Source organism: Setaria viridis, chromosome 9 (assembly GCF_005286985.2).
Source record: "Setaria viridis chromosome 9, Setaria_viridis_v4.0, whole genome shotgun sequence".
NCBI classification, from domain to species: domain Eukaryota; kingdom Viridiplantae; phylum Streptophyta; class Magnoliopsida; order Poales; family Poaceae; genus Setaria; species Setaria viridis.
The window spans coordinates 8,834,720-8,861,110 of record NC_048271.2 but is presented as its reverse complement, the minus strand read 5'-3'; the positions used below and the strand labels follow the sequence as shown (position 1 = coordinate 8,861,110).

Here is a 26,391-nt window from a genome sequence, read left to right as displayed (position 1 = left end):
CTTGGTGTGCTGTTCGTTACTGTCACAACTACATACCTGCTTCTCTCACACTGCAAGCATAGCTTATCTTGATGATCTTAGTCATTCCTTCCTGAAAATGCCACAGGATCGGAGTGATTTCTGGGAATGTAATATTTGGGCCACCACTTCAGAAGTATTGGGCAGAGAAGCAGCAGGAAGAGGCAGCAAAGGAGGGTCAAGCTGGTTCAACCTAATAGAGGGCCCTCGGTTTTCATTGTCGCAGTTCTGTCGATGGAACACTCTACTCTGAATGCTGACATTCATAAGAAATGTGTACTTTCTTTGGTCCCTTACTGTAACTGTTGAGCTAACTTCAGTGTTTGTTAGCGTTGGTTGAATTAGCAGCCTTCGTAGTGGAAGGAAACAATGTATAAAGCACAGTATCAGTTCTCTGTTGATTCCCATTGCAAGATAGTTTCGTTATATGTATAATATATCTGTTCTCTGTTGATTTTATGCATCTCAGCCTGGGTGTCCTGTTTGGGCCGTGCGTTGGAGCGCTTCTCCTCTCGGTAGCCCAGCCCATCACTTATCCGCTTTTCTGGAGCGGCAGGCGGGTGGGGAAGACGACGAACTGCCGCCAATGTAGAAATTCCCCGCCCACTACAAGCCCTAGCTGCCCACATTCCCGCCAAAACAAGAACCTCGCCGGAGGTCACAATCTCAACCCCGCACAGGATGCCGAGGAAAGCCAAGCCCGCCGCTCAAGCCACGGCGGCGGCGACTGCCGCCACTGGCGTCCAGTACTGGCTTCTGAAGACGGAGCCAGGCGAGTGGTCGTGGTCCGACCAGGCGCGCGCCAAAGGCGGCGTCGCGCCGTGGGACGGCGTCCGCAACCACCAAGCCATGAAATACCTCCGCGCCATGCGCACCGGCGACCGGTGCCTGTTCTACCACTCCGGCGCCGGCGCCTCCTCCCGCCGCGTCGTCGGCGTCGTGGAGGTCGCTCGGACCTGGTACGAGGAAGGCGAGGGGGACGGGAAGGGGAAGGGGAAGGAGGCGGCCGCCGGCGGCGCCGTGGACGTGCGGTCGGTCGGGGAGTTCCGGAACCCCGTCCCTCTGGGTGAGATCAAGAAGGCGGCGGGAGAGGTGGAGGGGATGAGCGACTTCGCGCTGCTCCGGCAGCCGCGGCTGTCGGTGATGCCCGTGCCGGCCAAGGTCTGGGACTGGATCTGCGACGCGGGAGGGGGCTTCGTGCAGGACGGCGAGGCTGAGGAAGAAGAGCCTTGATGCTGCAACCGTCAAGGTAACCAACCTGATTTTGCAGGGCAACAAAGGCCTCATGTTGCAATGTTATATTAATCTCGGTAAATGTATGCTAATCTAAGAGTATAATTAGATGGTTCGTGCTGCAGGGTGCCACCCCAATTGCAAAGGCCGCATTTTGTGGAGTCCTTTTTGCCCTGCAAGGGGTGCTAAGTTGCAATAGCAGCACCCTTTTGTTCAGAAGAGGGATGGAATCAGTGGTATTCAGTTCATCTTTCTTTAGCGTCTGCCATCTCGGATCCGAAGTCTGCCAAACAAGGCGTGTAGTTACTAGTTGATCTCGGTAAGTTCAGTGGTTGATGTAGCTGGAGTAGCTTGTGGTCTATGAAGCACACGAGTTGTTGTGTGTGCTTCATATTGTAGCTTGTGACTTCATAACTGGGTCATCTACTTGCTGCTCTGTATGGATAAGTTGGATGCATAGTTTACTGAAGTTTCGATGTTATGGGCCTATGGCATGGCGTTAGCTGCTACTCGATTACTAAACTTTACTACCATGATGCCCACTTAGATCATCAGAGAACAGCAGGTGGTCATGATCCATGGCCTGCTTTCTGTATCTGTGCACTGAAAGTTCCTTTGCAGCTGTTCATTTATATCAGTGTAAAATGCAGATGAAGGATGCCGTGCGCTGCTCGTTCGAATGAAACTGGAAATTCAGAAAGCAGGTTCTTGGATCGGAATTGACGCTTGCCGTTTCCTCGGAGTGGGGAAAAAAGAACGACGGTGTTCATGTGAGATGTAGCTAATGCAGACACAAATGTGGTTGGTCAGCTGAGCTCTCGACAGATATGTGCAGCCCGCAGGATGCGGGCAACTCTCGGTGACTTGGAGCTGCACCTGAAAAAATGGTTGGGACTTCACGATGTCGGACAACGATTAGCTCCGACTCATTTCGACCTCAACTTGCTTCACTTGGCTAGTTGGGCTTCACCGGTGTTTTTAGAACCTGGCCCCTTTACAGGTTAACTCACGGGTCACGTAAATTTTAGAACCTGGTCTTTTTATATCAGTAATCTCAGAATGGTCCCAGATGCAATTTGGATGGGAGGTGGGAGCACATGCAGCCAGCGACACGGCTTGCGTATCGAACTGACGTAGTAGTGACGTGGCAGGAAAACAGTAGCAGGGAGTCCTCCGAGTCCAAGTTGTAGTTAAACTTACACATACACATAGACACACATACAATACTATACCCACACACCTATGCGCAAATTAAAACCTACATTCTACACTCACACTCGCATGCCTGCCTTGAAGAGATGGTTTCGGACACCAGTTCCCAGCACGTGTTGAGGGTGCAACAATCCTGAAAAATCGCTTCCGTAGAGGATTGAACCTTCGACCCTCTACTGAGGCCGGTGGTCTTACGCCCGTTCGCAAACAGCAGCTTATTTAGCCAGGTTCATTTTTTTTAAGATAAAGTTAGCTAGGTTCATATGGGGCTGCCTTAAAATTTAAAGGATAGAAGGAGGTGTCCTTTTGGGTTTTGATGGAGTGAGAATTTATCAGATCACGCGGCGTCGCCAATCAAGCAGATTCAGATAGCGCGTAATAAATGTGACCGAGACCTGAAGCTGATGGGATTGGGACTGGGCGATCGAGCAGTGCCGGTGCCGGTGCCAGCGCCGGTAGTGCCGTAGAGAGCTGTGTCGCACACTCTGAGCTGAACCGTCCATCCTCTTTGGGCTTCAATTCGTCCCATGTTGCCTGTCGGCGAGTTGCATGCTGGGGTAGCATTTTTCTCCTCTCTGACTGCCATCGGCACAGCAATTCTGCCAAATCTGGGCCGAGCATTGAGTACCGGCACTCCCAAGTCATATGGATAGCATCATCATCCTGAATGCCTGACAAGATGAGGAGGAGGATGAATGCAGAACGAACGATGGGGAAGCCAAGCCACCTCCCTGCACTGCCACCGCACCGGGGTGTCAGATGAGTCCAGCGGCGAGCGGAAAATGCGGCGGCGCGGCTGTGCTCGGTCACCCAGCAGTCGCCGCCACGCCGGTGGCGGAAAATGGACGGGCCACGACGACGCGAAGGCCGCGCGCGCCATAAATGTCAGCACATGAACGGCTCGCGTGCCTCACTCCCACCACAGGTGTCGCGAAACGCGGTGCTGACAGACGGCTGTGAGAGTTCTGTGGCCCGATTGAAATTTTTCGTGGGCGTTGGACGACGTCGGCCGTCGCCGGTGGGGTCCCAGCGTCAAACCGCTGGCGCGAACCGCTGCTGCCGATCATAATAATGGCTCCACCAGATCACCGGCCCTAGTCTAGCATCCCCAATCTCCACAGCTCGAGCTGCCTCCCTGCTCTGCCCTGCCCGCGAGATCCCCAACCTCCAGCCTCTCACGCGCCTCTTTTAATGCGCGAATCGCCCCCTACTTATTGGGTTAGCGCCCTAAACTCACAAGCCCGTCATCACGGACAGACAGCGCACACAAACGTACACCAACCTCGTCGAGCGAACGCAAGGCCGATCGGAGCAACGAGACCCGCAGCCATGGCCGCGGCCGCTCCCCGCCACGCTGAGCTCCTCCTCGCCCTGCTGCTGCTTGTCGGCCTTCTCTCCACGACAGCCCTCGCCGCGCGCGCCGGCGCAGGCGCCGTCGACGCGGAGCTCATCACGTCGTCCAAGAAGCCCTCCTCCCCGGGCCCCAGGAAGCCCGCCGTGAAGCCGCCGCCCGTGGTGCCCAAGCCAAACCCCAACCCCGGCGCGGGCGCGGGAGGCGTCGGCGGCGCTATCCCGACCATCCCGGGCTTCGGCAACGGCATCCCCGGGATGGGCGGGTTCGGGAACGGCATCCCCGGTATGGCCGGCGGGTGGGGCGGCGGCTACGGCGGGCCGGCGGGCGGGTACGCGCGCGGCGGCGTGGTGGCGCCCACGGTCACCTGCACCGAGAAGGGGCCCTGCTACAGGAAGAAGGTCACCTGCCCCAAGAAGTGCTTCTCCTCCTACAGCGGCGCCGGCAAGGGGTATGGAGGCGGCGGCGGCGGGGGCAGCTGCACCGTCGACTGCAAGGTCAAGTGCACGGCCTACTGTTGATTGGCTCACCTCTATCGCCGGTCACCACGCAGCAGTGAGCTTACTGGACAGCTGGCTGTTGGTGTGACCGCGCGCGTCGGTGAGTTAAGAGTACGAGACCACGAGTTGTTATCGTTAACTGCAGTGTCATAACAGTACTAGGCTTTGTGATGTGATGCAGGCTCCATGCTTTGTTAGTATGTTTGAGATGCTCTGCTTATGGTGTGTAATCCTCTGCGTTATGCTCTTACTTCTCATAAAGTTTATAGGCAATGTCGGTGTCAAATCCACTATGAATCAATAAAGAGTTTTATAGACATAAATGTGTGTCTTTTTTTACTTGTACCATGTGGAGTGAACCAAGTTGTTGAAGAATTCTTGCAAATAAGATTTTTTTATCGTGGATGACAATTACTTGAATGATGTTTCTCCAAATTCCTCCATCAGCAATATGCCATAATTTAGTGGGAAGTACTTTTAGCAAAACATTCTCATAGATCCAAGTCCTGGACCATTTTCCCCAATAGGGAAAAAATATAGAGGAAAAGACCATTGCAATTAATTTTACAGCTTTCACAGGCAATTTGTTCAAAATGATACACTCCCACCCTAAAATCCTCACATCTAAGAGTAGTGTGTAAGTGCATGTCTATTGTAAACTTTGTTCTTCAGCTGAGGCTGTTCTGAAAAATTGGTTCCTACAAGGCTACAACTCTTGTGGTATCAAAACTGCTATACCTTGATTCCTGACTGTCTTGCCACGCCTAACAATTCTCATTTGACCCCTCTGTTTCCTGCAAGTTCTCATTTACCGTTGAAGCTCACATACAAAATCAACGAGAGGGCTCACAAATAAAGGTTTCCTCGATCGTAAGCTGTTTTTTTTTCAGTAAGAAGTTAAAAGTGATTTGCAACAAGAGGACATTTACTAGGGCGAAAATTATGTGGACAAGTTTTTTTTTGTTTTTCACGTTTTGAGCATAATTCTTAACTCCTCAGATGCTCCTACTTCTGAAACTTAATTCTCACATGCGCAACTAGTCTAATGCTAAACTACATCAACCAAAATATGGCAGCGAAAATGTGGAAATGATTACCGGCTAGCAGAAGGCAAAGCTTACTGTCATCATTGGATGCAAAACCCAAGCAACAAAGAATAGTACCAAGCTTGATTTATCTTTGTTTCCAATCATAAACTAGTTGCTTAATTTCTTGGTCCAATTCATTCGCGCTACAAGAAGGCTGTCGCCACGCCCCAAAAGCAGGGGAAATGAGACCGGAACACGAACAACCGAACAAGTGATCGAAACTCCACAAATATCCAAGAATCCGTTTCTACAGCTGGTGGCCGCCGAAGCCGGCCGCGCCGTACGCCGGGCTGAGCAGCGGCGCCGAGTACCACGACGCGTAATCGAACTGCTGCTCCGGTGCCACCGCGGCGGCGGCGGCGGCCGCTGCCGCCTCCATGCGCCTGCTCTCCGCGACCATAGCCGGCGCCACCACCCTCTGCTGCGCGGCCAGCTGCGCCGCGGGCCCCGGTGCGGCCGCCTCGCTACCACCACCGGCGCCCGTGAGCCTCTGCACCAGCGCCCGGAAGTCCCTGGGCTCCACGCGGTACACCTTGGGCGGCGGCGGCGGCAGAGCGCCACCTCCACCGCCGGTGCCGCGCCAGGGCCTGGCCGCCGCCCCGTGCGCGCTGCTCCTCCTCTCGCCGTGGTGGTCCATTCCGCGAGTTCTTGCCCAGCAGCTCGTGTTTCTTGTGCACCGTGCCCGCTGGTGGAGCGAGCGCATAAATAGCCGTGGGCGCGCGCGTGCGTGCGGGTTTGTTCGGCCGGGGTCGGGGTCGGTCAGACTAGTCAGCGGCGAGAGGGATCGGCGGCCGGGTGCAATGGCACACGTGGAAACGGTGGTCAACGCGCACCTCAACGGGGGTGTGTTGAAGTGGAACCGCCGGCGCCGAGCGGGACGGCCGGCCGGCCTAACCGAGCCAGGCTGGCAAGCGGGGCCCAGGGGCCGCGTGGGTGAAGTGGACGCCGACGCGCGCACCTCCTGGGTGGGCGGCGCCGCGGCGGCAAGCCGGACTGCCGGAGCACGGCGGCCCGCCCCGTGGATGTGCGACTGGTGGACGGTCGTCGAGTGGTATCCCGGGTTACTTTCTTCCATTTTGGACGGGTTCGGGTCCATTTTTCTGAGCCGTGCAGCTAGGCGAGATGGGATAGTTTGTGAATTGTGATGATCTTTCTGTGCTTCTAGGAGGTTACGGGTGGGCGAGATTTTCTGTGCTGGAGCTATCAGTAGCGGCGGGTGACCAAGCTGGTCCTTGCACGCTGCGGTGACGTGCCAAGCAGTGACTTCCGCATTTGGTCCCTTTCTTTCGTCTCCGTCCCAAAAGCGGCATTACTACTATAGAACCTAAATTGGATCAAAAGTCTTTGAATAAGATTGAAATTATAAGATCTTCTGTACAAAAATAATAAAACTGCAGATTTTATTGATTGGAATTATAAGATAAAGACTCTAAGTTATGAACGAAAAGAAGCAAAATAGAATGTTAATAAAACTGCAGATTTTATTGATTGGAATTATAAGATAGAGACTCTAAGTTATGAACGAAAAGAAGCAAAATAGAATGTTGCGAACTGAGCTGTGTGGTGGAACTTGCCTACTTAGGTTTGAGTCCTAGAGTCAGCGTGGGTACTCGCATTTTCTAAATTTATTTTAGGATTTTAAACGGCACATTTTTTTATTTTTTAGTGGTAGGTGACGTGCCGTCGACCGCGAGTCTATCGGAGGTGCTCATAGGACTAGGGTGTTCATAGGGGTGAGTATGCATACGTGTATGTAAGCATTTGCATATGTAATGTGTAATTCGAAAAAAGTGAAGTAGAGTGTTAGAATCCGACAATCATGAGAATAGACTAGGGAATTAGAATGTTACCAAGTAAAAAGAAGATCTAAACCCGGTTCTAAAAGCTTTAATCGCTCCCTTTGTCCGCCAACAGCTAGGTTAGCTATCTCTCTCAATTTCATCACTCACATCCAACAACTAACGAAAGATGTATTGATGAAGCTATAGGAGGGGGGGAAATGTTGTTTTTGAATGGTAACCTTGAGATAGCCAGGTTCGTCCATAGCTCTATCAAGCCAAAGTACCGTTGGACGGATAATGTTTTTTAATGCAAAAGTAAATTAGTTTATTATTTCAAGCTGCGCTCAAACTGGACTAATTGTCTCGGGCCACCAAAATCCGCGCCAAAGCCCTAAATATGCATCGGGCTGGGCTTAGTTCGCTGGGATCGAGCCGAGCCGTTGGACCAGGCCTATTTTTTTTGGAAAAAGTTTTATTTACCTCCTTGGATATTGAGCCGAGTCCGCGTTTCCTCCTGCGATTCGAAAACCGTTTGTTCTAACTCCTTGAGCTCTTGAAACCAGACACAAGACCACCCAAAACCGAGTCCATCACGGTTTCGTCCCACTTGGCGCTGACATGGCAGCAGTTATGTCACCTGTACGGACTTTTGCTGACGTGGCCTCTTATGTCACTCTCTTATCCTTTTTTTTCTCTCCCGTCCTCCCCGGTCATCGTCTCCGCGTGGAGCGTGAACCACACCACCGTCTTGAGCTAATCCTCCACAAACTTGAGCATTAATTGAATGCATAGAACGGATCGCGCTCTCTCTCCTCTCGCCATTCTACCACTCGGAGCAAGAAATGGACCACAAAAGCTCCTCCTCGCCTCCCCCTTCCTCAACCTCGGTGAACTTCGGCGACTGTTTTCTTCACCGTCGGTGAGCTTCCTCGATGAAATCCTCACTTTTTTGCTCCAGTGTTCAACCCTTAATGTCGTTTCCCTTCCTTGTTTGACGTGAAAGGCTCGCCTCCTTCTTTGTCGTCAGCTATTCGACTGCTCATTTGTGTGTGGGCGGTGCGTTCAATTTGCATGTTCTGTCGCCTTGGCCTCGTTGGCAGATGCACTCTATGTGCTCGACGGACTGCCTATGAAAACTGAAAAGTGCATACGATAGAAGATTGTGAAAAGCGCATACGGTAAGCATGTGGGCTTAGCTAGCGTGAGCCTTGTGACTTGTGAGCAACTTGCAAAATCGACATCTAAGCAATACGGAGGAGATCTTGGAAGTGGCCGACGAAACAAAAATAATCACCAGAGCTCGGAAGCACAATCCTGCATAAATAATCCATATGCTCGCAGCACTCGCACCATGCGACCTCCACCCCCTCCGTGAATTGTGATAGCCGGCAGCTGCTTCTTGGCGCGTTGGCGGCCTTCCTGTTCCTGGCAAGCTCCAGTGCGAGGTCGGACATGGCGCGCTAGAGACCGTCCATCGAGATCCTCGGCTTCGACGATGCGGACGGGGCGGACAGGAAGGACGACGCGGAGGCCCCGGCGCCATTGTCCCGGTGGCCTATTTCGAGCGCCTTTGACTGCGCCGGACCAGTCGCCGTCCGACTGGAGCCGCGCGTCTTGGAGGCAGGTGAGCGCGTTGGCATCTTCCATGCGGCAACATTGCGCTGACCGTAGTGGCCGCGACCCCGGCCGCGCCCCTCCGGCGGGGCTGCGTGCGCCCGCGCTACCGATTGCCGTCGCCTTTGGCAGCCTGCCGTTGAGGCGCGCCGTTCGGGACCACCCCCTCCATTGCGTCGCAGAACTCCGACGGACGGTGGACGGCGCGCGGAGCCCCTTCTCCGTCGGAGCTGCTTGCTGTCGCCCCGCTGCGCACGCTCAGAGCTGCCATCGTCCCCACTCCCACCGCACCGCTCGAGATCGTCCCACCCTCTCTGCTGCATCGTACATGACAAATCGCCCGGGGAAGAGCGACGGTCTGCTTCTCCAGCTCCAGGTGGGCGAGGAGCTGAGCTCGCAGGAGAAGCGTGCGGCGAGATCCTGCGGCGCGCGCGGGAGGCGGCCGTGTCGTCGGCGGAGGAGGCCACCGTGCTCGCTGAGGTGGTCTGGGGCGCCACCCCGTAGCTGAGAGCTTTGCCTTGACAGCTGACTTTCGGGGTTCACGTGCTGACTGACGGGGTCAGTTTTGAAGTATTGATGAGTTTATTATTAGGGTCTGTTTGGATACAGGCTCATAAAGTTTAGTACCAGTCACATCGGATGTTTAGATACTAATTAGGAGTATTAAATATAGTCTAATTATAAAACTAATTATACAGATGGAGTCTAATTTGCGAGACGAATCTATTAAGCCTAATTAGTCCATGATTTGACAATATGGTGCTACAGTACCATTTGCTAATGATGGATTAATTAGGCTTAATAGATTCGTCTCGGGAATTAGTACAGGGGTTCTGCAGTTAGTTTTATAATTAGCTCATGTTTAATCCTCCTAATTAGCGTCCGAACATCCGATGTGACCCCTCCTAAAGTTTAGTACCTCGTATCCAAACACCTCCTTAGGGATGTACCGTGGGATGATATGATTTTGGAATAAAATTTTTTAGTAGAAACTCTCAATAAATAATTTTAGGGGAGTTTTTTTAAGACTCGGAGTTACTCTGAATTTCGAATGCGACAACATGCTACCCCTATACACGAGACGGGGCGACGGGCTAGCAGAGTGGCAGTTGACGTGCAACACGCAACAGGGCATGGGCGCCTGATCGAATCGGTGTGCAACAGGGCATGGCCGAATCGGCGTGCAATCGTATCAGGGAATCAGAAGAGTACGCGGTACGTGAGGGGAGTCACGTCCGACTGGGCATGGCAGCTCCCTCAACCCTTGCGAGTTGCGACGTAAGCATGATCAAGGGTAAAATGGGACGGGACTATTGAAGCGGCCGCCGTTCGATCAGCTGATAATTTTCAGGATTAAAAGACTTGGTTTTTCTTAAAAAGACCACTGATTCACCGACCTCATGTAATGGATCGATGGCTGCTCGTGCAACAAGCACGCCTGTACGTGTTCATGCCAGTTCAACAGTGCAACAGGCAAGTTCTTGAACAAATCATTTTTACAAGCCAACAGTTGTTTCATAGTAGCACACCTCCATTTCATTCGACACCAGAAAGATGATTACAAAAGTAGCCCCCATCCTAACTCTCAGACAAGAACAAGAAGCTATGCTTTAAGAGCATCACCGATTGCACAACCGAGACAGCAAACAATGCAAGCTATTCAGTAAGCTGCATCAGCCACTATACTTGTACCAGCGACATTACTCACTACGGGAGACACAACCCCAGGCACTCGGCAAAGGCCTGAAAACACTCGGCAAAGCCTTTGCCGAGTGTAACACTCGGCAAAGAGCACACGGCAAATATTGTGTCGGCAAAGCCTAGTTTGCCGAGTGTCAAAACTCGGACACTCGGCAAACATGTTGCCGACGGCGAAAAAACACTCGGCGAACCGCGGACTGACGGCGTCGGGTAACGGCGAGTTTGCCGAGTGCCAACACTCGGCAAAGACCACGTGTTTGCCGAGTGCCGGCTCCTGAGCACTCGGCAAAGCCGCCCCCTTTGCCGAGTGCCGGCACCAGGGCACTCGGCAAAGCCGGCCCCCTTTGCCGAGTGCCGGCACCCGGGCACTCGGCAAAGCCGCCCCCTTTGCCTAGTGCCTTGACCATAGCACTCGGCAAAGGACCTTTCCTACCACCTGGGAAATGCCCCTTTGCCGAGTGCTATGGTCAAGGCACTCGGCAAAGGTCCCTCTTTGCCGAGTGTAACACTCGGCAAAGTGTCCAGAACCGCCCCTTTTTCGACATTTTGCCACGTATAACGGACCCCTCTCAATTCACAATACACATATCACAGGCATTTATAATAAACAACCACATGGATAATTCACAACCACAGGCACAATTCATAAACATCACAGGCATAGTTCAACATAAGCACGAAATAATCCATAAATCCAAGTTCTTCTCACAATTTAGTTTCCACATTGTTCACAATCAAGTCTACTTCCGTGGAGGCCAAGGAGACCACTGCGACAAATCTTGATCTTCATTATTCGAAGCCGCCGATTGATTCTGCACATAGGATAGGACATTCTGAGGTAACATCTAAAGTTGTCAAATTTAAACTATTGAATCTTAAACACAATGTGTCAAGTGACTCACAGGAGTAGTCGTGGGTGGCTGAGGCGGAGGGAACATCATCGGCGGTGGCGGAGGCAAAGTCTGTCCCATGCTCGTAGCAAAGTTCTGCATGTACTGGAACATCTGCTCCATCCTAATCCGGTTTTCCTCCTCCATCCTCCGCCGCATTTCCTCCATCTGCGCCGCCATCTCCTCTTGTTTCTTCCTTGATTCTTCCACCTGGGCCTACAATATTTTATTGCAATGTTATAATGCAAAGCTAAAGTACAACAACAAACGAACGATGAATGGAAGAGAAAGAACCTGTAGAGCCTCCATCTGGAACTGTGCAGCGGTGGGTCGTGGGCGTACTGCCGGGCTCGAGTCCGTGCTCCTAGCTCGGATCTGGGAGAGAGTGGGAGTAGAGGCCGTGTCGAGGACGCCGTCGCCAATCCAATATCGGCCATGCTTCTTGCCTCCTCCCACCCTCATCACGATTTCTCCATCAATGTCCTCGGAGCTCGGATCGAAGTCTGGCCCGTGAACCTCCCTAGCCATCTTTGTATACTCGCTGACGCGGCTGTATATGCTAGGGTGGCTGTACGCCTCGGACGGGTCGTCTGGGTTGAAATCTATATCGGCCGTCGCCTTGCCCTTTTTTGAGAGGACCCATGCCTTGAGCTGGGAGCAAGGTCGGCCATCATGTGACGCCGACTGCGGCAAAATACAAAATCATTAAAAATTACGTAGAACTGAACGTTACAATAAAGAATTGAAGTTGCGTACCCATTTTTCTCTATATTCATCAAGGCTTAGGCTGCCTTGATGGTGTGATGCAGTCGGCATCTGCAAACGCCACTGCCGGCAAGAAAGGTGGGTCTCCAACCACCCGGGCTCCAACCACACGTCGACCATCCTCTCCCAGCACGGCATATGCGCACGACACCACCACGGAGGCACCTACATCATCAAGCGTGTGACGTATGAAAAAGAAAATGAGCCTAATTAATCATAAATAGTAAGCATCAACGTTCTTTACTTACCCTCATGAATTGATCCTTAGTCAGGTTCATTGTTCTTACCTCCTCTTTTCTAACCTTCGTATGATTGTATTGAGCGTTGAACTCTATGATGGCCTGGATGCGCGCCTCGTAATGCATGTCCCTCACGAGCTTCTTGGCGGCTACATCACAGACGGCCTTCGCCTTGGCCTCGAACCCCTCCTGGCATCTATAGAAGTCCTGCATATACACGCGTAAACAGTTATTATTTCAAGAATGTCGAAAGTAGCTGATGTATTGAGCAATTTAGTACGAGGAGTACTTACCCACAGCTCGGCCTTGACCCGCTCCGCTATGTTGGGGAATCTTCTCTGTTGACGATCAGGGACGTCGGGGGCGGCGACGTAGTGGTCCCACGTGTAGGCCGGCTGCAGCTGTCCGGCATACACCACCAAGCCAGGGAAGTGAACCCTGCACAAAAGGCCAAGGATCCCGTTGGCCTTACGGTTGTGGTCACCCCCGCTGAGCTTAACCCAACTCCTGCACAAGTAATTAATATGAATTATTAGTTTTTGTAACTTACAACATAAGAACAATTTTAAGAATATTTAAAGTTACTTACTTGGTCCCAACCGGTTTAATGAGCGGGCGTAAATGCTCAGGTATCGGCCGCTTCGGGAGGGATGAGGGACCTCGCAACCATATCTTGGCCTGGGTATCCCCTGCCTCCCCGTCCCCCTCCTGCTCCTGCTGCTCCTCCTCCTCCGCCTCCTCGTCCCCAGAGGAGTGTGCGGAAGGTACCTCCTCCTCCTCCTCCTCCTCCTCCTCCTCCTCCTCCACCTCAGGTTCAGGCGACGGGGGCCTCGCCGCTTTACCTTTCCCTCGAGGCCTCTGGACCACCTCCTGCTCCTCCTCCTCCTCCTCCTCCTCCTCAACCCTACGTCGAGGCCTGCCTCGACGCCTCCCTTGACCACTCCCTGAACGTGACCCTGACCCTGAACCAGTCCCTGCCGCGGCCAGTCTCTCGCAAATCGACGTGAGCTTCCTGATACCGCCCACCATTGCTTAATGACCTGCAATTAAATAGAGTACACGAGTCAGCATAGGCAAACAAAACATAATTAGAAATATATGCAAATTACAAGTAATTATAGCTAAATTATTACGAATCATACATGTATTAGAAATAATCATCATGATCGGGATTAGCTGGATCATAAGTCTCATCATCACTATCACGCGTGTCGATATAGTCAAGCTCGTGCTCCGAAGAAGGAATGTCGTCATCACTGTCATTATCTAACTGTAATCGTTGAAGTAATTCTAAGTCCTTCACATTCTGAACCTCGTCTCCACCGTCTTCTGCAGCAACCCTCTCGTTGTCTACTTCCATTCCGATCGCTTCGGTTAAATCTATCACAAAACTCCCTTCGAGCCCATCTTCTTGGAATAACTCTCCTTCGTACGTGTCGGGGTCTATATTGTAATCTTCATTGTTTGGTACAGGTAGTTTACCGTGTGGTGATACCTTGTACACAACATCCCAACCCTTAAGAGGGCTGTCGGTTTGGCACGGGTATGACAAATAATAAACTTGCGTGGCCTGTTGAGCCACAATATAGACATCGTCTCCTGGTAACCTGGATGACTGTCGAATTTCGACTAGCCCAAGGTTAGGGGCCCGTCTCACGACAGATGGATCAAACCAATGGCATTTGAATATAACTGGATTAAGAGGTTTGCACCCATGAAAAGTGAGTTCGTATATTTCTTCAATTCTTCCGTAGTACTCGACTCCATCGGAGCCTGGCGTGAAAACTCCGGTATTTGTGGTTCTTCGATTGGGCCGACTCTGCTCGTGCCTTGTTGTGTGAAACCTATATCCGTTGACGTCATAACCGGCAAACGACCTGACCCTATAGTCACAGCCATCGGCAACCTGTCTCAACTCGACATTCATAGACGCATCAGTTCGGCCCTGCAAGTACGAACAGGGCGGTTCGTTATATTAATCGTATACACTCATATATAGAATGTTCACGGAAATGAAACTTTACCTTCTGTTTGAACCAAGAAATGAAATCGGGCATTCCATTTCCCGCACCCTCTTTAAGAAGAGTCTCAGCTTCATGCGGGGTCGGTTGCCTTGATTTACGCCAGAATTGACGATGAAATTGCCTATGCCAACGAGAAAGATACGTTTAGGCAAGAGATACCATTAATACGTCGAAATAAGTTTGTCAATGATTTACATCATGTACGGCTCCACTTCAGATAGGTTGGTCAACACATATAGCATGATAGAGCGCCACTCTTCATGATTAAGGGTCTTGCGGGTCGCACCACTTGCACTTCCGAGTTGCCCTCGGAAAATGCTAAGGCTTAATTCATCTTCGCTAGCATTGTAACGAGGAGGTGGATTATGCACACTAGGAAGGTTCTCAGCGTAGTATTTCGATGTGAAGTTTGACACCTCCTCCAGAATGTATGCCTCTGCAATGGATGCTTCAATTTTGCACTTATTCTTACATTTAGTTCGAAGAACCTTTTGACATCTCTCAATTGAGTAGCACCAACGACTCTGCACAGGCCTCCCCATTCGTGCTTCATACGGGAGGTGTAGAATCATATGCTGCATTGGATTGAAGAAGCCTGGAGGAAAGATCTTCTCCAACTTACAAAGCAACACAGGCGCCATTGTTTCCATTTCTGCAACCACGGTACGAGATAACTCCTTCGCACAAAGCCGGCGGAAGAAATTGCTCAACTCCGCTAGCACCTGCCACACATGCTCAGGGACATAGCCTCGAACCATCACCGGAAGGAGGCGCTCAAGCCATATATGGTAATCATGACTCTTGAGCCCGTTGATTCGCATAGTTGCTAAATTCACTCCCCTCTTCAAGTTCGCTGCATAGCCATCAGGGAACATTAATGTTTGGAACCATTCTAGAACCTCCCTCCTTTGGGCCCTCGTCAGAACGAAATCGGCCTTAGGCTTCCTCCATGACTTGCCAGCTCTTGGAGGCGCCATGTTTAGCTGTGGTCTGTTGCACAATGTCGCTTGATCCACTCTAGCCTTAACGTTATCCTTCGTCTTGTCAGGAATGTCCATTATTGTACCAAAAATTGCCTCGGCGATATTTTTTTCCGTGTGCATTACATCAATGTTATGTGGAACAAGGAGATCATCAAAATATGGAAGGTTCCACAAGCACGACTTCTGCGTCCAAGCATGTTGCTCGCCATATCCCCAAAAACCACCTTCTTCATTATTGAACTCAAGAGCGTCTAACTGAGCACGAACTGCGGCCCCTGTCATCATCGGCAGTGCGGGGGCTGTAACTACAACATCTTTGGTAAAGTTCTTCATGTCTCGTATAAATGGATGGTCAGGAGGGAGGAATTGTCGATGTTTGTCGAACGAGGAATATTTGCCCCCTTTCGACAACCAAATGAACTTCAAAGATGCTTTACATACTGGGCAAGGGAACTTCCCGTGAACACACCATCCGGAGAAAATCCCATATGCCGGCAAGTCATGCAGTGAGTACTGGTACCAAACATGCATCTTGAAGTTTGTCTTTGTGGATCGGTCATAGGTCCATACCCCTTCCTCCCAAGCACGGAGCAAATCATCAATCAGAGGCTCCATATACACACTCATATTATTTCCCGGATGCTCTGGAATTATCAATGACAAGAATATATTATGTCGTTGAAATAGGACGCCGGGTGGGAGATTCAGTGGGATAACGAAAATGGGCCAACAGGTGTACGGGGCGGCCGCCATTCCATAGGGATTGAACCCATCAGTTGCGAACGCAACGCGTACGTTACGGGCCTCTAGAGCTTTTGCAGGATAAATCGCATCAAAGCTTCTCCAAGCTTCAGCATCGGATGGGTGTACCAGCTTCTCTGGATTATAGCGACGGCCATTTTTGTGCCATGTCATCTGTTTTGCGGATTCTTCAGTCATGAAAAGCCGTTGGATCCTCGGTATGAAAGGAAGATACCGTAGAACCTTCACAGGAATTGCGAGCTGCTTTTTCTGACCCTCACCATAGTCAACCTCCAGAAATCTAGACGATTCACACTTCACACAGTATTTTGCTTGCGCATACTCTTTCCTAAATAAGATGCATCCCTTCGGGCAAGCATGTATATGCTCGTATGGCATCTTAAGTGCACGAAGGAGTTTCTGTGCCTCATACATGCTCTTTGGCAAGATGTGACCAACCGGGAGCAGGCTTCCAAAAACTGTCAACATAATATCAAACGCGTCTCGACTCAAACTAAACTGAGACTTCACAGCCATTAGGCGTGCAATGGCATCTAGCTGAGAAACCTTGGTATGGCCGTGAAGGGGTTGCTGTGCCGCAGACAACATTTCGTAATAAGCCTTAGCGGTAGCCTCTGGCTCCTCCTCCCTACGTGCCTCTTCGAAGTGTGCTTCATGAAAGTCATTTAACATGTCTCCCACCCCGGCATCATCATCAAATTCCTCGATTCGTTGTCTCAAGACCTCTTCTCTCCCACGGTCAGATTCACCATGGTAGATCCACCTGGTGTAGTCTGACGTAAATCCGTTCTTCACCAGATGTTTGCCCATCTCCAGCTTGGTTTGCCGACGCATGTTTCCACATTTGCTGCACGGACACCAAGTCGATCGAGCTCCATTGACACTTGCAAACGCCCGTTCCAAGAAAGCATCCGTCTTGTCAAGCCATTCATTGGTCAACGTATTCTGACTAGTGCGACCCGTGTACATCCACTGACGATCCTCCATCCTCTACCATTTAAATAAGTAATACAAAATTCACATGGCATATACACGCTCCTATATTGTCTACTAGGTAAAGATAGGTCCTAATCCCACTCGAGGATGTGTAGGTGGGTTTAGTATCCATGGTCTTACTCCGACCCGAGATAAAATTTCGGCAGCACCTCCCCGCTGTTCTCCAAATACACGTCCTTGATAGGAGATTGTGTATCTAGAGAACAACAGGGAGGTGCTGCCGAAATTTTATCTCGGGTCGGAGTAGACCATGGATACTAAACCCACCTACACATCCTCGGGCTGTCCAAAAAACGTGGACAATTCGAAACAGATACGATTATAGATATGCAAAGATCTGCATATTTCCAACCGTATCTCTTTCGAACGGGAGACGCCTAACTAGGTTACGTGATATACGAACATTATACGGAAAGAGCATGCCTCACCTTGCTATCCTGCAAAGTGACGAGTCGAGGACGGTCCTTGTAAACCTCTCCTGCTACAAAATAAACAAAACACTGTTTAAGTCAAAATTCCGGCAGCATCTCCCCTACACGGGGAGGTTTCCAAAACCTGCAACATAATAAACGGCACGATGGACGACAACCACAATCTCACCAAAGAGTTGGCACGATGGCCAACAACCACAACCACACCTCTATTATTTTCAACCTTTTGTAATTCCTACTATTTCTACCTCTAATTTATAAAATAAATGCTACCTCTCTAGTATTTTCAACATTTAATTTCTAATTTCCAATTTTCATGCATACTCTAATTTACGATGTGTAGCGGCAACATAAACTTACCGGAGGGGTGACGGAGGAGCGGGCGCAGGGCGGCGGCGGGGGCGCGGCCTGGCGGCGACGGCGCGGGGCGGCCGAGGGTCGGGGCCGGGGGTCGGGGCCGGCCGACGGCGGGCGTGTGCGGGGCAGGCCGGCAGCGGGACGCCCGGGGCCGGCGTTGGGCGGCCGGGGCTGGCCGCGGGCGGCGCGGGCCGGGGACGGCCGGAGCGGCGTCGGGCGGCCGGGGCCGGCCGCGGGCGGCGCGGGCCGGGGGCGGCGCGGGCGGCGTCGGGGCAGCGTCGGGCGGCGCGCGCGGCGGCGGCGTGGGGCGGGCGGCGCGCGCAGCGGCGGCGTGCGGCGGCGGCGGCGTGGGGCAGGCGGCGGCGTGGGGCGGGCGGCGCGGGGCAGGAGGCGGCGGCGGTGGCGGGCGGCGCGGGCGGTTGCGGGACGGGCGCGTGCGTGTATGTGTGGGTGTGGCGTGAGGACTTAGCCGGTTTGGGGGCTTATCCGAAAACTTTGCCGAGTGCCCGTGATGTAGCACTCGGCAAAGGGTATGCCGAGTGCTAGATCAGGGGCACTCGGCAAAGTGTATTTACCTTTGCCGAGTGCCCTTGATCTAGCACTCGGCATACCCTTTGCCGAGTGCTAGATCCGGGGCACTCGGCAAAGGGTGTTTTTTCCCCCGAATTTCGTACTAACACTGCGAGACACTGCGATGTGGACCTGAGTGCCCTATTTGTGACTTTGCCGAGTGCCCTATTTGTGACACTCGGCAAACCATCCCTTTGCCGAGTGCCCTACGTAGCACTCGGCAAACACCTACCTATATTGCATGTACAACACCACTTTTAGTAATTAGAAGGACGTAAACTTTGTGTAAACCTAGTCCAATTCACTAAACATTGCGTATTTCATTTTTTAAGTAATATTGTACCATTATTTCATGGATTTATAGCTCATATTTAATTTATATCTATTAAATTCATATACATCCAATTAATGAATAAAAATTACCAAACGGATCTGAAAATTTCCCAAAATTTGACATGAACCTATCTATGTTCTCTATAGCCTATAAAAAAAAATTTGGACTCAATGAGAATTACTTTTATCGATTCATCTCAAAATCTTACCGGATCCTTTGAACTTCTCTGAAACCTCTCCGGAGATGCTTCGAATTGTAAACATCATATGTCAAAACTTGTGCGAAACCTTATCAATTTTTTACCACGGCCTCTGCATACGAAATCAAAGCATCTTGCAAAATCTCATGATTTTCAAACTTCGTTTGTATTTTTGAGAATTAAACAATCATTTGGCCACACGTTCGTAGTCGTGTTTCCTTAGCAACATGTTCGAAATTTCTTTTCGTTTTCTGGGTGAGACCTCAATTTAGACTCACTAACATGAATATGATTTTTTCACTCATATTATTCCATTATTCCAACCACCTGCAGTTCAAATTTGACTTAAATCAAAAAATTACTCTAAATGAAATTAATTGATTAAATATAGCAAACAGGTCAAAAAATAGTCCATCTTCTACCATGCAGTGCCAAATGCCATACATGTGGAGTGTAAAAAGTTTGGAGGGTGAAGGAGGGGAAAAAAATTATGTTTGCCGAGTGTGTGAAAAGACACTCGGCAAACTGTAGAGTTTGCCGAGTGTCCCATCAAGGCACTCGGCAAACTATTGCCTTTGCCGAGTGCCCTATGTTGGCACTCGGCAAACACTAACGGCCGTCACGGAGGGGCGCCGCCGGCGGCACGGGGAAGTCACGTGGGCGTAATTTTGCCGAGTGTCAAAGTTTGCCGAGTGCCTGTTGGGTGTTTGCCGAGTGTTTTTTGGGTGGCACTCGGCAAACCGGTATTTCGCCGAGTGTTTTATTTTTGCCGTGTGTTTTTTATGTTACACTCGGCAAAACGGCGCTTCGCCGAGTGCCCGAAAAAAAGCACTCGGTGAAGTAATTACACTCGGCGAAGATAAGCTTTCCCGTAGTGACTAACGCATGCTAGTCGCTAAGGCGATTAGGCGAAACTAACAGGGGGATTATCTAGCTAAGACACGGCTACTGCATCAACCACTTGCTGTCATCGCAGCCACAACACACCACAAGCTAGCCTCCTTGTTGAGACCCAGACGAACATGAGACCGGCAGGCTAGGGAGGCACCACCGCGGCGGGGCCGTAGATGGGCACGTACTCTCCGTTGGCGTCGAGGGACTCGGACCAGTCCCAGACCCTGAGGATCTGTACCGGCACGACGTGGAGCCACCAGCCGCCCCACCTGATCCGGACCTCGCGCGGGATCTCCCGGGCGTGCTGGAGTCGGATGACGGCGCGGACCGGGGACAGGTCGGGCGCGGCGAAGCAGGCCGGGTCGACCTCGATCAGGTGCCCGAAGCTGTTGCAGTTACCGCGGATCTCCTCCACGCTCCGCTGCTCCCTGGGGTAGCCGTGCAGCGCGACGTGGGCGAGGGTCTCCAGCCGGATGCGCCGGACGTTGCTGCTCTCCCCCTCGCGCACAAGCTTGACGGTGGCGCCGTCCAGCGCGAACGGCTGCCGCGCCATGGCGGCCTCCCGGTCCTCGGGGCACCGGAACCGCACCTTCCTGTCGGCGCCGTGGCCGGGCGGGTGGAGCTCGTACCACAGGGCCGGGAGCACGGCGCCGATGGCTGCGCGGATGAAGGGCGCCGGGTGCGCCTTGCACGGCGCGTCCGCCGGGGTGATGTAGGCGTGGGCGATGCACTGGGAGAAGTACATCATCTCCCGGGGCGCCGCGGGCATGTACACCACGGCGGTCTCCCGCCGGGTGGTGCTGCGCTCGTGTTCCGGGGTGACCGCGTTGACCGCCGTCGCGGGGATGGGGCGGTTGCCCTGCACGTACGAGTCGACGTAGTCCGGGCGGCCGGGGATGTCGACCGCGTCTGCCTGGGAGACGGGCTGGGCGCCGCCTGGCTGCATCTTGTGCGCGGGAAACGGGGGAGGGAACTGGAAGCATGGCTCTGGCTGTGTAAAGGCATATGTGTTCTGGAAGCGTTGAATCTCTGTAGAGGCCGCCCCTTGCTCTATATAGCTAGCAACAACCGCTAGTGTGGCAATTGCCGATGAGATATTCTAGGTTGGTTTGTTGCAATCTATCGTAGGATTAGATTACAACAGCAGAAGATACAATACTGCGACTGAAACGATTTCTATCCCAACTTTCTTTCAACAGGCCGACGAGCTGCCTCTGCCTGATCGACCGATCGTGGAGCGCTTTGGGAGTTGATGCGATTTGCGAGGAAAGGAGGCCCGGAGCCTGGGAGATCAGGAGTTGAGTGATGGCCGGACCGTGTGACAGTGGGCACGCTCACCAGTTTACCACTACTCTACACCGGTTTAGAACTGAGGAAAACACGGATTTCTATTCCAGAGGAAAGGCTTCTCTTCTCTGAGGAAAACATGGGCATAAAAGCATCCAGTGGAACCCAAAGTATAGTTTTCTGCGTCATTTCGTCGAGCTAACCCTGCATCTACTAGAGAGCTTCAGCATTTGTCGCCGATCAATCTTTGGCATCAGAGCACCAGTCTCTTGTCATTGCTTGCGATTGCGTGGTCAATTGAATGCGCATGGCACGGCTACTGTCGCCTGTCGCGTGTGCCGTTCAGCCGTTGCCGTGTTGCGCTTTGCAGCACCTTGCCGCGCTGCTGCACCTTCACAGTTCAGGGCTTCAGGCAGGGCGCCAGCGAAACGCGTGACCAATCGAGCAGCACGCCAGCAACACTGCAGCAGCAGCAGTGGACGGGTTGCCGCCTTGCCGGTACGGCGCCAGCGGTGGATCGGGCAGCTCGCAGCGCTGAAGTAGTTTCCGAGCCAGCCAGCCGTTGGTCCATCGCGCATTTGCGCTGAAACAGGACCTACATGCTACAAGTACAAAGCTGGGTTCCAAAATAAAACATGCTTTTCATGTGGCGGGCTGAACAAAGCCTATGTACGGGGATTGCCGGCCTTGCGGTGGCCGCCTAGAACTCATCTTCCCTCGCCTGGCCAAATGCAGGTCGCCATTGGGCAAGCTCTTCAGCTCAACCACCAAGAAGGATGCGGCATCGTAGGTGATAGGGGGGCCGTAGTCGTTGGGATCCATCGTGCTCATCGGCCTGCAGATACAGATCCTGCCCTTGCCCAGGTACGCCAGACTGGGCATGTCCCTCGGCTTCGAGGGTGGATGGTCCTCGTGGCATCGCTGATGCACTCCTCCCAGGGCCGAGGGAACGTGTCCTTCCACACGTGCCGCACCACCGACGGCGTCCCGGCCTTGACGTCGCATGCGCACAGAAATGAGTCTCGGCGGTGAGGCCAATGACTGAGTCGAGCTCCGGTACGTAGATCGCGCGACCCTCGAACGGCAGCAGCCAGGTTCCCTCCATCCGTCATGTGCCGTCCTTGGTGTCCAAGGAGAAGGTGCCCTTGTGGCTCACTGAGATCCACACGCACGTGCCGAGAGCGAAGTACGCCGATACGAACGTAATCTCATGGTGAGCCAAGGGCCCCACCGGTGGATTCGGCAGGAGGGCGTCGTGCCAGCCGGCGGGGGAGAAGCCGGAGTGTCTCGAAGGTGTAGATGCCGTCGAAGAGGATCGTGTCCATCCTGACCACGGTGCCGTCGGCCACGGGGACCATGGCGGGCTTGTCCCTGTGGCGGCCACCGAGAAACCGCGAGGAGTAGCCGCGGCACATGGGCCACCATTGGACGAGCCGGCCCTCGGATTCGCGGAGCCGTGGGCTGGCCTGCCTCTCCCAGAAGTCGTAGCCGCCGACCTTCATGACGGTGTCGTCTCAGTCGTATTGGGCGCCCACGATGCTGCCGCCGGAGACGGCGAAGGAGCAGCACCATTGAGAGGGTAACCGTGCGACGGGGTGCGGGAAGCAGGCCAACGTCTCTTCCTCGCCGTCGAGGAGGAGGAGGTCGTAGACGAGGTGGCCGTCTTTCTCGTCGTGCAGCACCACAAGCGGCCGGTCGGTGGCCATCTCCACCACGCGCACACGCAGGCTGAGAGAACGTGGATCGATTAAGCACGTAGGCTCGGCTGGCCTCGATCTACCGCCGCCGAGAGGATCTGCAATTTATAAGGGGTTTGAGGTGTTCGACTCGAGTACGGCCGGGCCGGCCCACCCCTAAATCCTTCCAAATCCGACGATTTGGCTTGGGGAAAGTAGTGGGAATTCATCACCGCATCGTGTGGAAGGTATCTCCCAACATTTTCCTTTATTTTACCGTTGCATTTCGTAGATCGGAGGATGTTTAGGTGACCTAGGGTTAGGTTGATGATTTGAAATTTTGATGAAATGCAATGTTGTTATGTGTTAGATGATGCTTAGTTCATACGCACTAGACTCTCTGCCCGCGATATTGACGTGTAGATCTTGTTGCATGCTTTGATTTAGGTAGATATTCATCCAATTGTGTAGTGTACATGATATAGGTAATTTTTTTTGCAATATGTCCAATTGATATGTCATATGTGGAATGTGTCCAATTGATATGTCCAATATGTGCAATGTGTAGTGTACATGATATGATGAAGTGTTTGTATTTTATAGATGGATCGTTTAGTTCGTTTTTTTGATGGTGGTATTGTGAAAGAAAATGGGAAGTTCGAGAATATGAATGAGGCAGTTGAATTCTTCGATGGTCCTTGAACTTTTATTGATTTAGTTGACCGTGCAATGAGGAAGTATGGATGTAGAGTGGATGAGATGACATTAAGAGGCTGTTTTGATTGTGGGAAAGATAGAGCTCATTATGTTCTCATAAACTTGGATAAGCAGAATTGAAGCACTAATGGAAACATAAGGACCAAACATGAGATGGATATACTTCAGGTGAGCATCAAATAGGCTTTTATTGAGTTACAGTGCGGCAGAGCAGCACTGCCGCGCTAGAAAGAGTGGCGCAGCGGACCTCTGACCTACTGAAAGTTTATTGTGTTTTGCGTGACACCTCAGTCTTGCCGTGCCAGCTAGAGTGGCGTGGCAGCCCTCTGAAAGTTTGTTGCGCTTTGCGCGGCAGTTCAGTCCTATCGCGTCAGGCTGGCGCGACAACGCCATCTTGCTCTACACTTCCACATTTATAACTTACTGCTCTCAAGCTATTGTACATATGCCTTTGAAATCAACAAGTATCGTTACAGAGGGGCTTATAGGAAAACAATAAACCTAAAAGTGAACAAAGAAAAAGCTAGAGGATACACTTCAATTTACATAATTCAGTTGCTTATGTCTAAATTATAAATTTTAAAAGTTGGTCATTGATCGAGAAAGAAACAACTACTGCCTTGGTGGTTACTCAATTTTTCTCAAAGCAAGGGTGCCTTCTGTATGAGATCACAAGTGCTAAATCACACACACTTTTTGACCGGCAGGTTTCTAGTAATATCATGAAACTATTCGAGTAACTGCAACACAGTGTGGTACTAGCAATAGTAAGTAAGTTTTTACCCCAATAATCATGTATAAACAAAGTAAGGAATCGTTAATGACTTGTGCTATGAAACGAAATAGCCCTTGTATAGTATATGCAAATAACGTACTACCAAAATGCAAACATTGATCACGACCACGCACACACACTCAATACAAATAACATATTACATGTTTCTTAACAAATAATCATAATTCTCACAATAAACATAGTTCTTTCACAAATGAACATAGTTTTAACAAATAATTATAGTTCTCACAATAAACATAGTTCTCTCACAAATAAACACAGTTTTCATAACTAAAGATAAATATGAACCAACTAAAATCAACACGTTCATCTAGTCGGAGTCTTGAAGTAACTCATTATCATCATCATCCCCCGCAATAACAACTCGCTTCCCTTTTTTATCCACATTAACCTTACCAACAGGTAAATCGGCAACAAGTGCCTTCATCGCCTCCATTTGCACCTCTTCCACCTTTTCTTGTAACTCTTCCATTTCAATCCTTCTCTTCCTTGCCCTAACCTGTTGCAAATATTCTTCCCATGAACCCTTAGGGTATTTTGCATTCGAATCAACCACAAAACCTATGCGATCTCTCTCCTCCCTCAACCTTTATTTCTCCAACTCCCTCTCCTCCTACAATTTCCTCCTATTTTCTCTCTTCTCATCTTCAGTTAGAGGTCGTGGATACTTGGTTCTATTCTGCCTCTAATACTTAATAATAGTTTCCTTCGCATAGTTCTTCATGCTTCACTCCAGTCTCCCGAACCATGTCTTGGTATATTTTCCCTCAAAGCAAGTCGCTGTCAGGTATAGGCACATCATACTCCTTCCTAATCTTTTCTATCAGTTCTTGTGTTTGTCTTGACTTCCATGGTTCCGATGTACTACCCAACTTTAACAATAAATCACGACGACTAGAAAAGTTTTCCCAATCACATGTTCTTCCCTCCTGCAACAGGATTTTCATATTCTTACAAATTTGAAACAATGGATACACATTTCACATGTAAGCTCTCAAGGCACCACAAAAGAGACGAGCAGTTACTCACCCAGTACTCACCATGTGCATTGCCACAGAACAAATCATATCAAGCTCAGAAGGCACCACACCTTTTGTTGCCAATATACCATACTTGCATCTACGACTAGGAGAGGACACACATGGCAATGGTACCTTTCTACTCTCGAACTTCCGCACTTGCTCCTCCATTGGCCACATCACCTTTGGCCCGTAGATATACTCATTGAAATCACATAGCGGCCACCCATCCTGCATAAAACCAGTGACAAGATTAAAAGTGAGCATAAATTAATAAAACTATCACTGCTTGCTACACATCATACTAACATTCTCCTAATAAACTTACATGAGTTTTTAGCGAGCATCGAAAGGATGGAGTGAGCTTAGGTGGAACCCCTAAGTTAGGACGTATAAGCTTAGAAGCAACTCCACACTTGCACATGGGAGGATCCCTCACACGCCTACAAGCAGCCTCCTGCTTCTCCGCCTCGATCACTCTAGGTGGGTTTGGTGGAGGAGGAACCCAACACCTAAACTGATGGTATGGTTTAAGCTCTGTGCTTGGTATGGGAATAGGCAGATCCTAGGATCATTTGTTGGGTCCATCTATCCACTGAAAGAAATCACAAGACGCAACAGACATTGGATCAAAAGTCCACTTGCACACATAGAAGGCTCTTCCGGCTGTCTTTGGATGCCTTAATTGTTTCACCTCAGCTTGCACGCCACATCTACAAAGAGGTACCGAAAGGGCAGAAGGTACGGGAGCATCCGCATTGGACTCGCCCACATAACGCACGTACCACCTATGCCACTTGTATTCACAACCGGACGGCGTCATCTCACCTACACATCAAGTGCCCGTAAATTAATACACAACTAAACTTTAGACACGTAATCCATCTACTTTACCATATGAACTATATACATCAATTTGACAAAATACAAACACTCCATTTACAAAATACAAAC

At 51.1% G+C, this 26,391-nt stretch overlaps 3 protein-coding genes across 3 annotated transcripts; 2 read left to right on the top strand and 1 right to left on the bottom strand.

Moving 5' to 3' along the window:
* Positions 1-266: 266 nt before the first annotated feature.
* LOC117839182 (uncharacterized) lies at positions 267-1,740 on the top strand. The gene is made up of 2 exons (XM_034719458.2): positions 267-1,267; positions 1,377-1,740. Exon 1 carries the CDS (start codon positions 700-702, stop codon positions 1,249-1,251), a length of 552 nt encoding a protein of 183 aa, XP_034575349.1. The 5' UTR covers positions 267-699; the 3' UTR covers positions 1,252-1,267; positions 1,377-1,740.
* Positions 1,741-3,484: 1,744 nt separating this feature from the next.
* Positions 3,485-4,653, top strand: LOC117839181 (uncharacterized). The gene has a single exon (XM_034719457.2). The coding sequence runs from the start codon at positions 3,655-3,657 to the stop codon at positions 4,333-4,335; it is 681 nt and encodes a 226-aa protein (XP_034575348.1). The 5' UTR covers positions 3,485-3,654; the 3' UTR covers positions 4,336-4,653.
* A 762-nt stretch (positions 4,654-5,415) lies between these two features.
* Positions 5,416-6,096, bottom strand: LOC117839183 (uncharacterized). The gene has a single exon (XM_034719460.2). It carries the CDS (start codon positions 6,037-6,039, stop codon positions 5,650-5,652), a length of 390 nt encoding a protein of 129 aa, XP_034575351.2. The 5' UTR covers positions 6,040-6,096; the 3' UTR covers positions 5,416-5,649.
* Positions 6,097-26,391: the final 20,295 nt, after the last annotated feature.

Excerpts from the sequence above, each read along its gene's own strand:
- LOC117839181 (XM_034719457.2), top strand. The coding sequence starts at position 3,655 with ATGCGCGAATCGCCCCCTACTTATTGGGTTAGCGCCCTAAACTCACAA.
- LOC117839182 (XM_034719458.2), top strand. The coding sequence starts at position 700 with ATGCCGAGGAAAGCCAAGCCCGCCGCTCAAGCCACGGCGGCGGCGACT.
- LOC117839183 (XM_034719460.2), bottom strand. The coding sequence starts at position 6,039 with ATGGACCACCACGGCGAGAGGAGGAGCAGCGCGCACGGGGCGGCGGCC.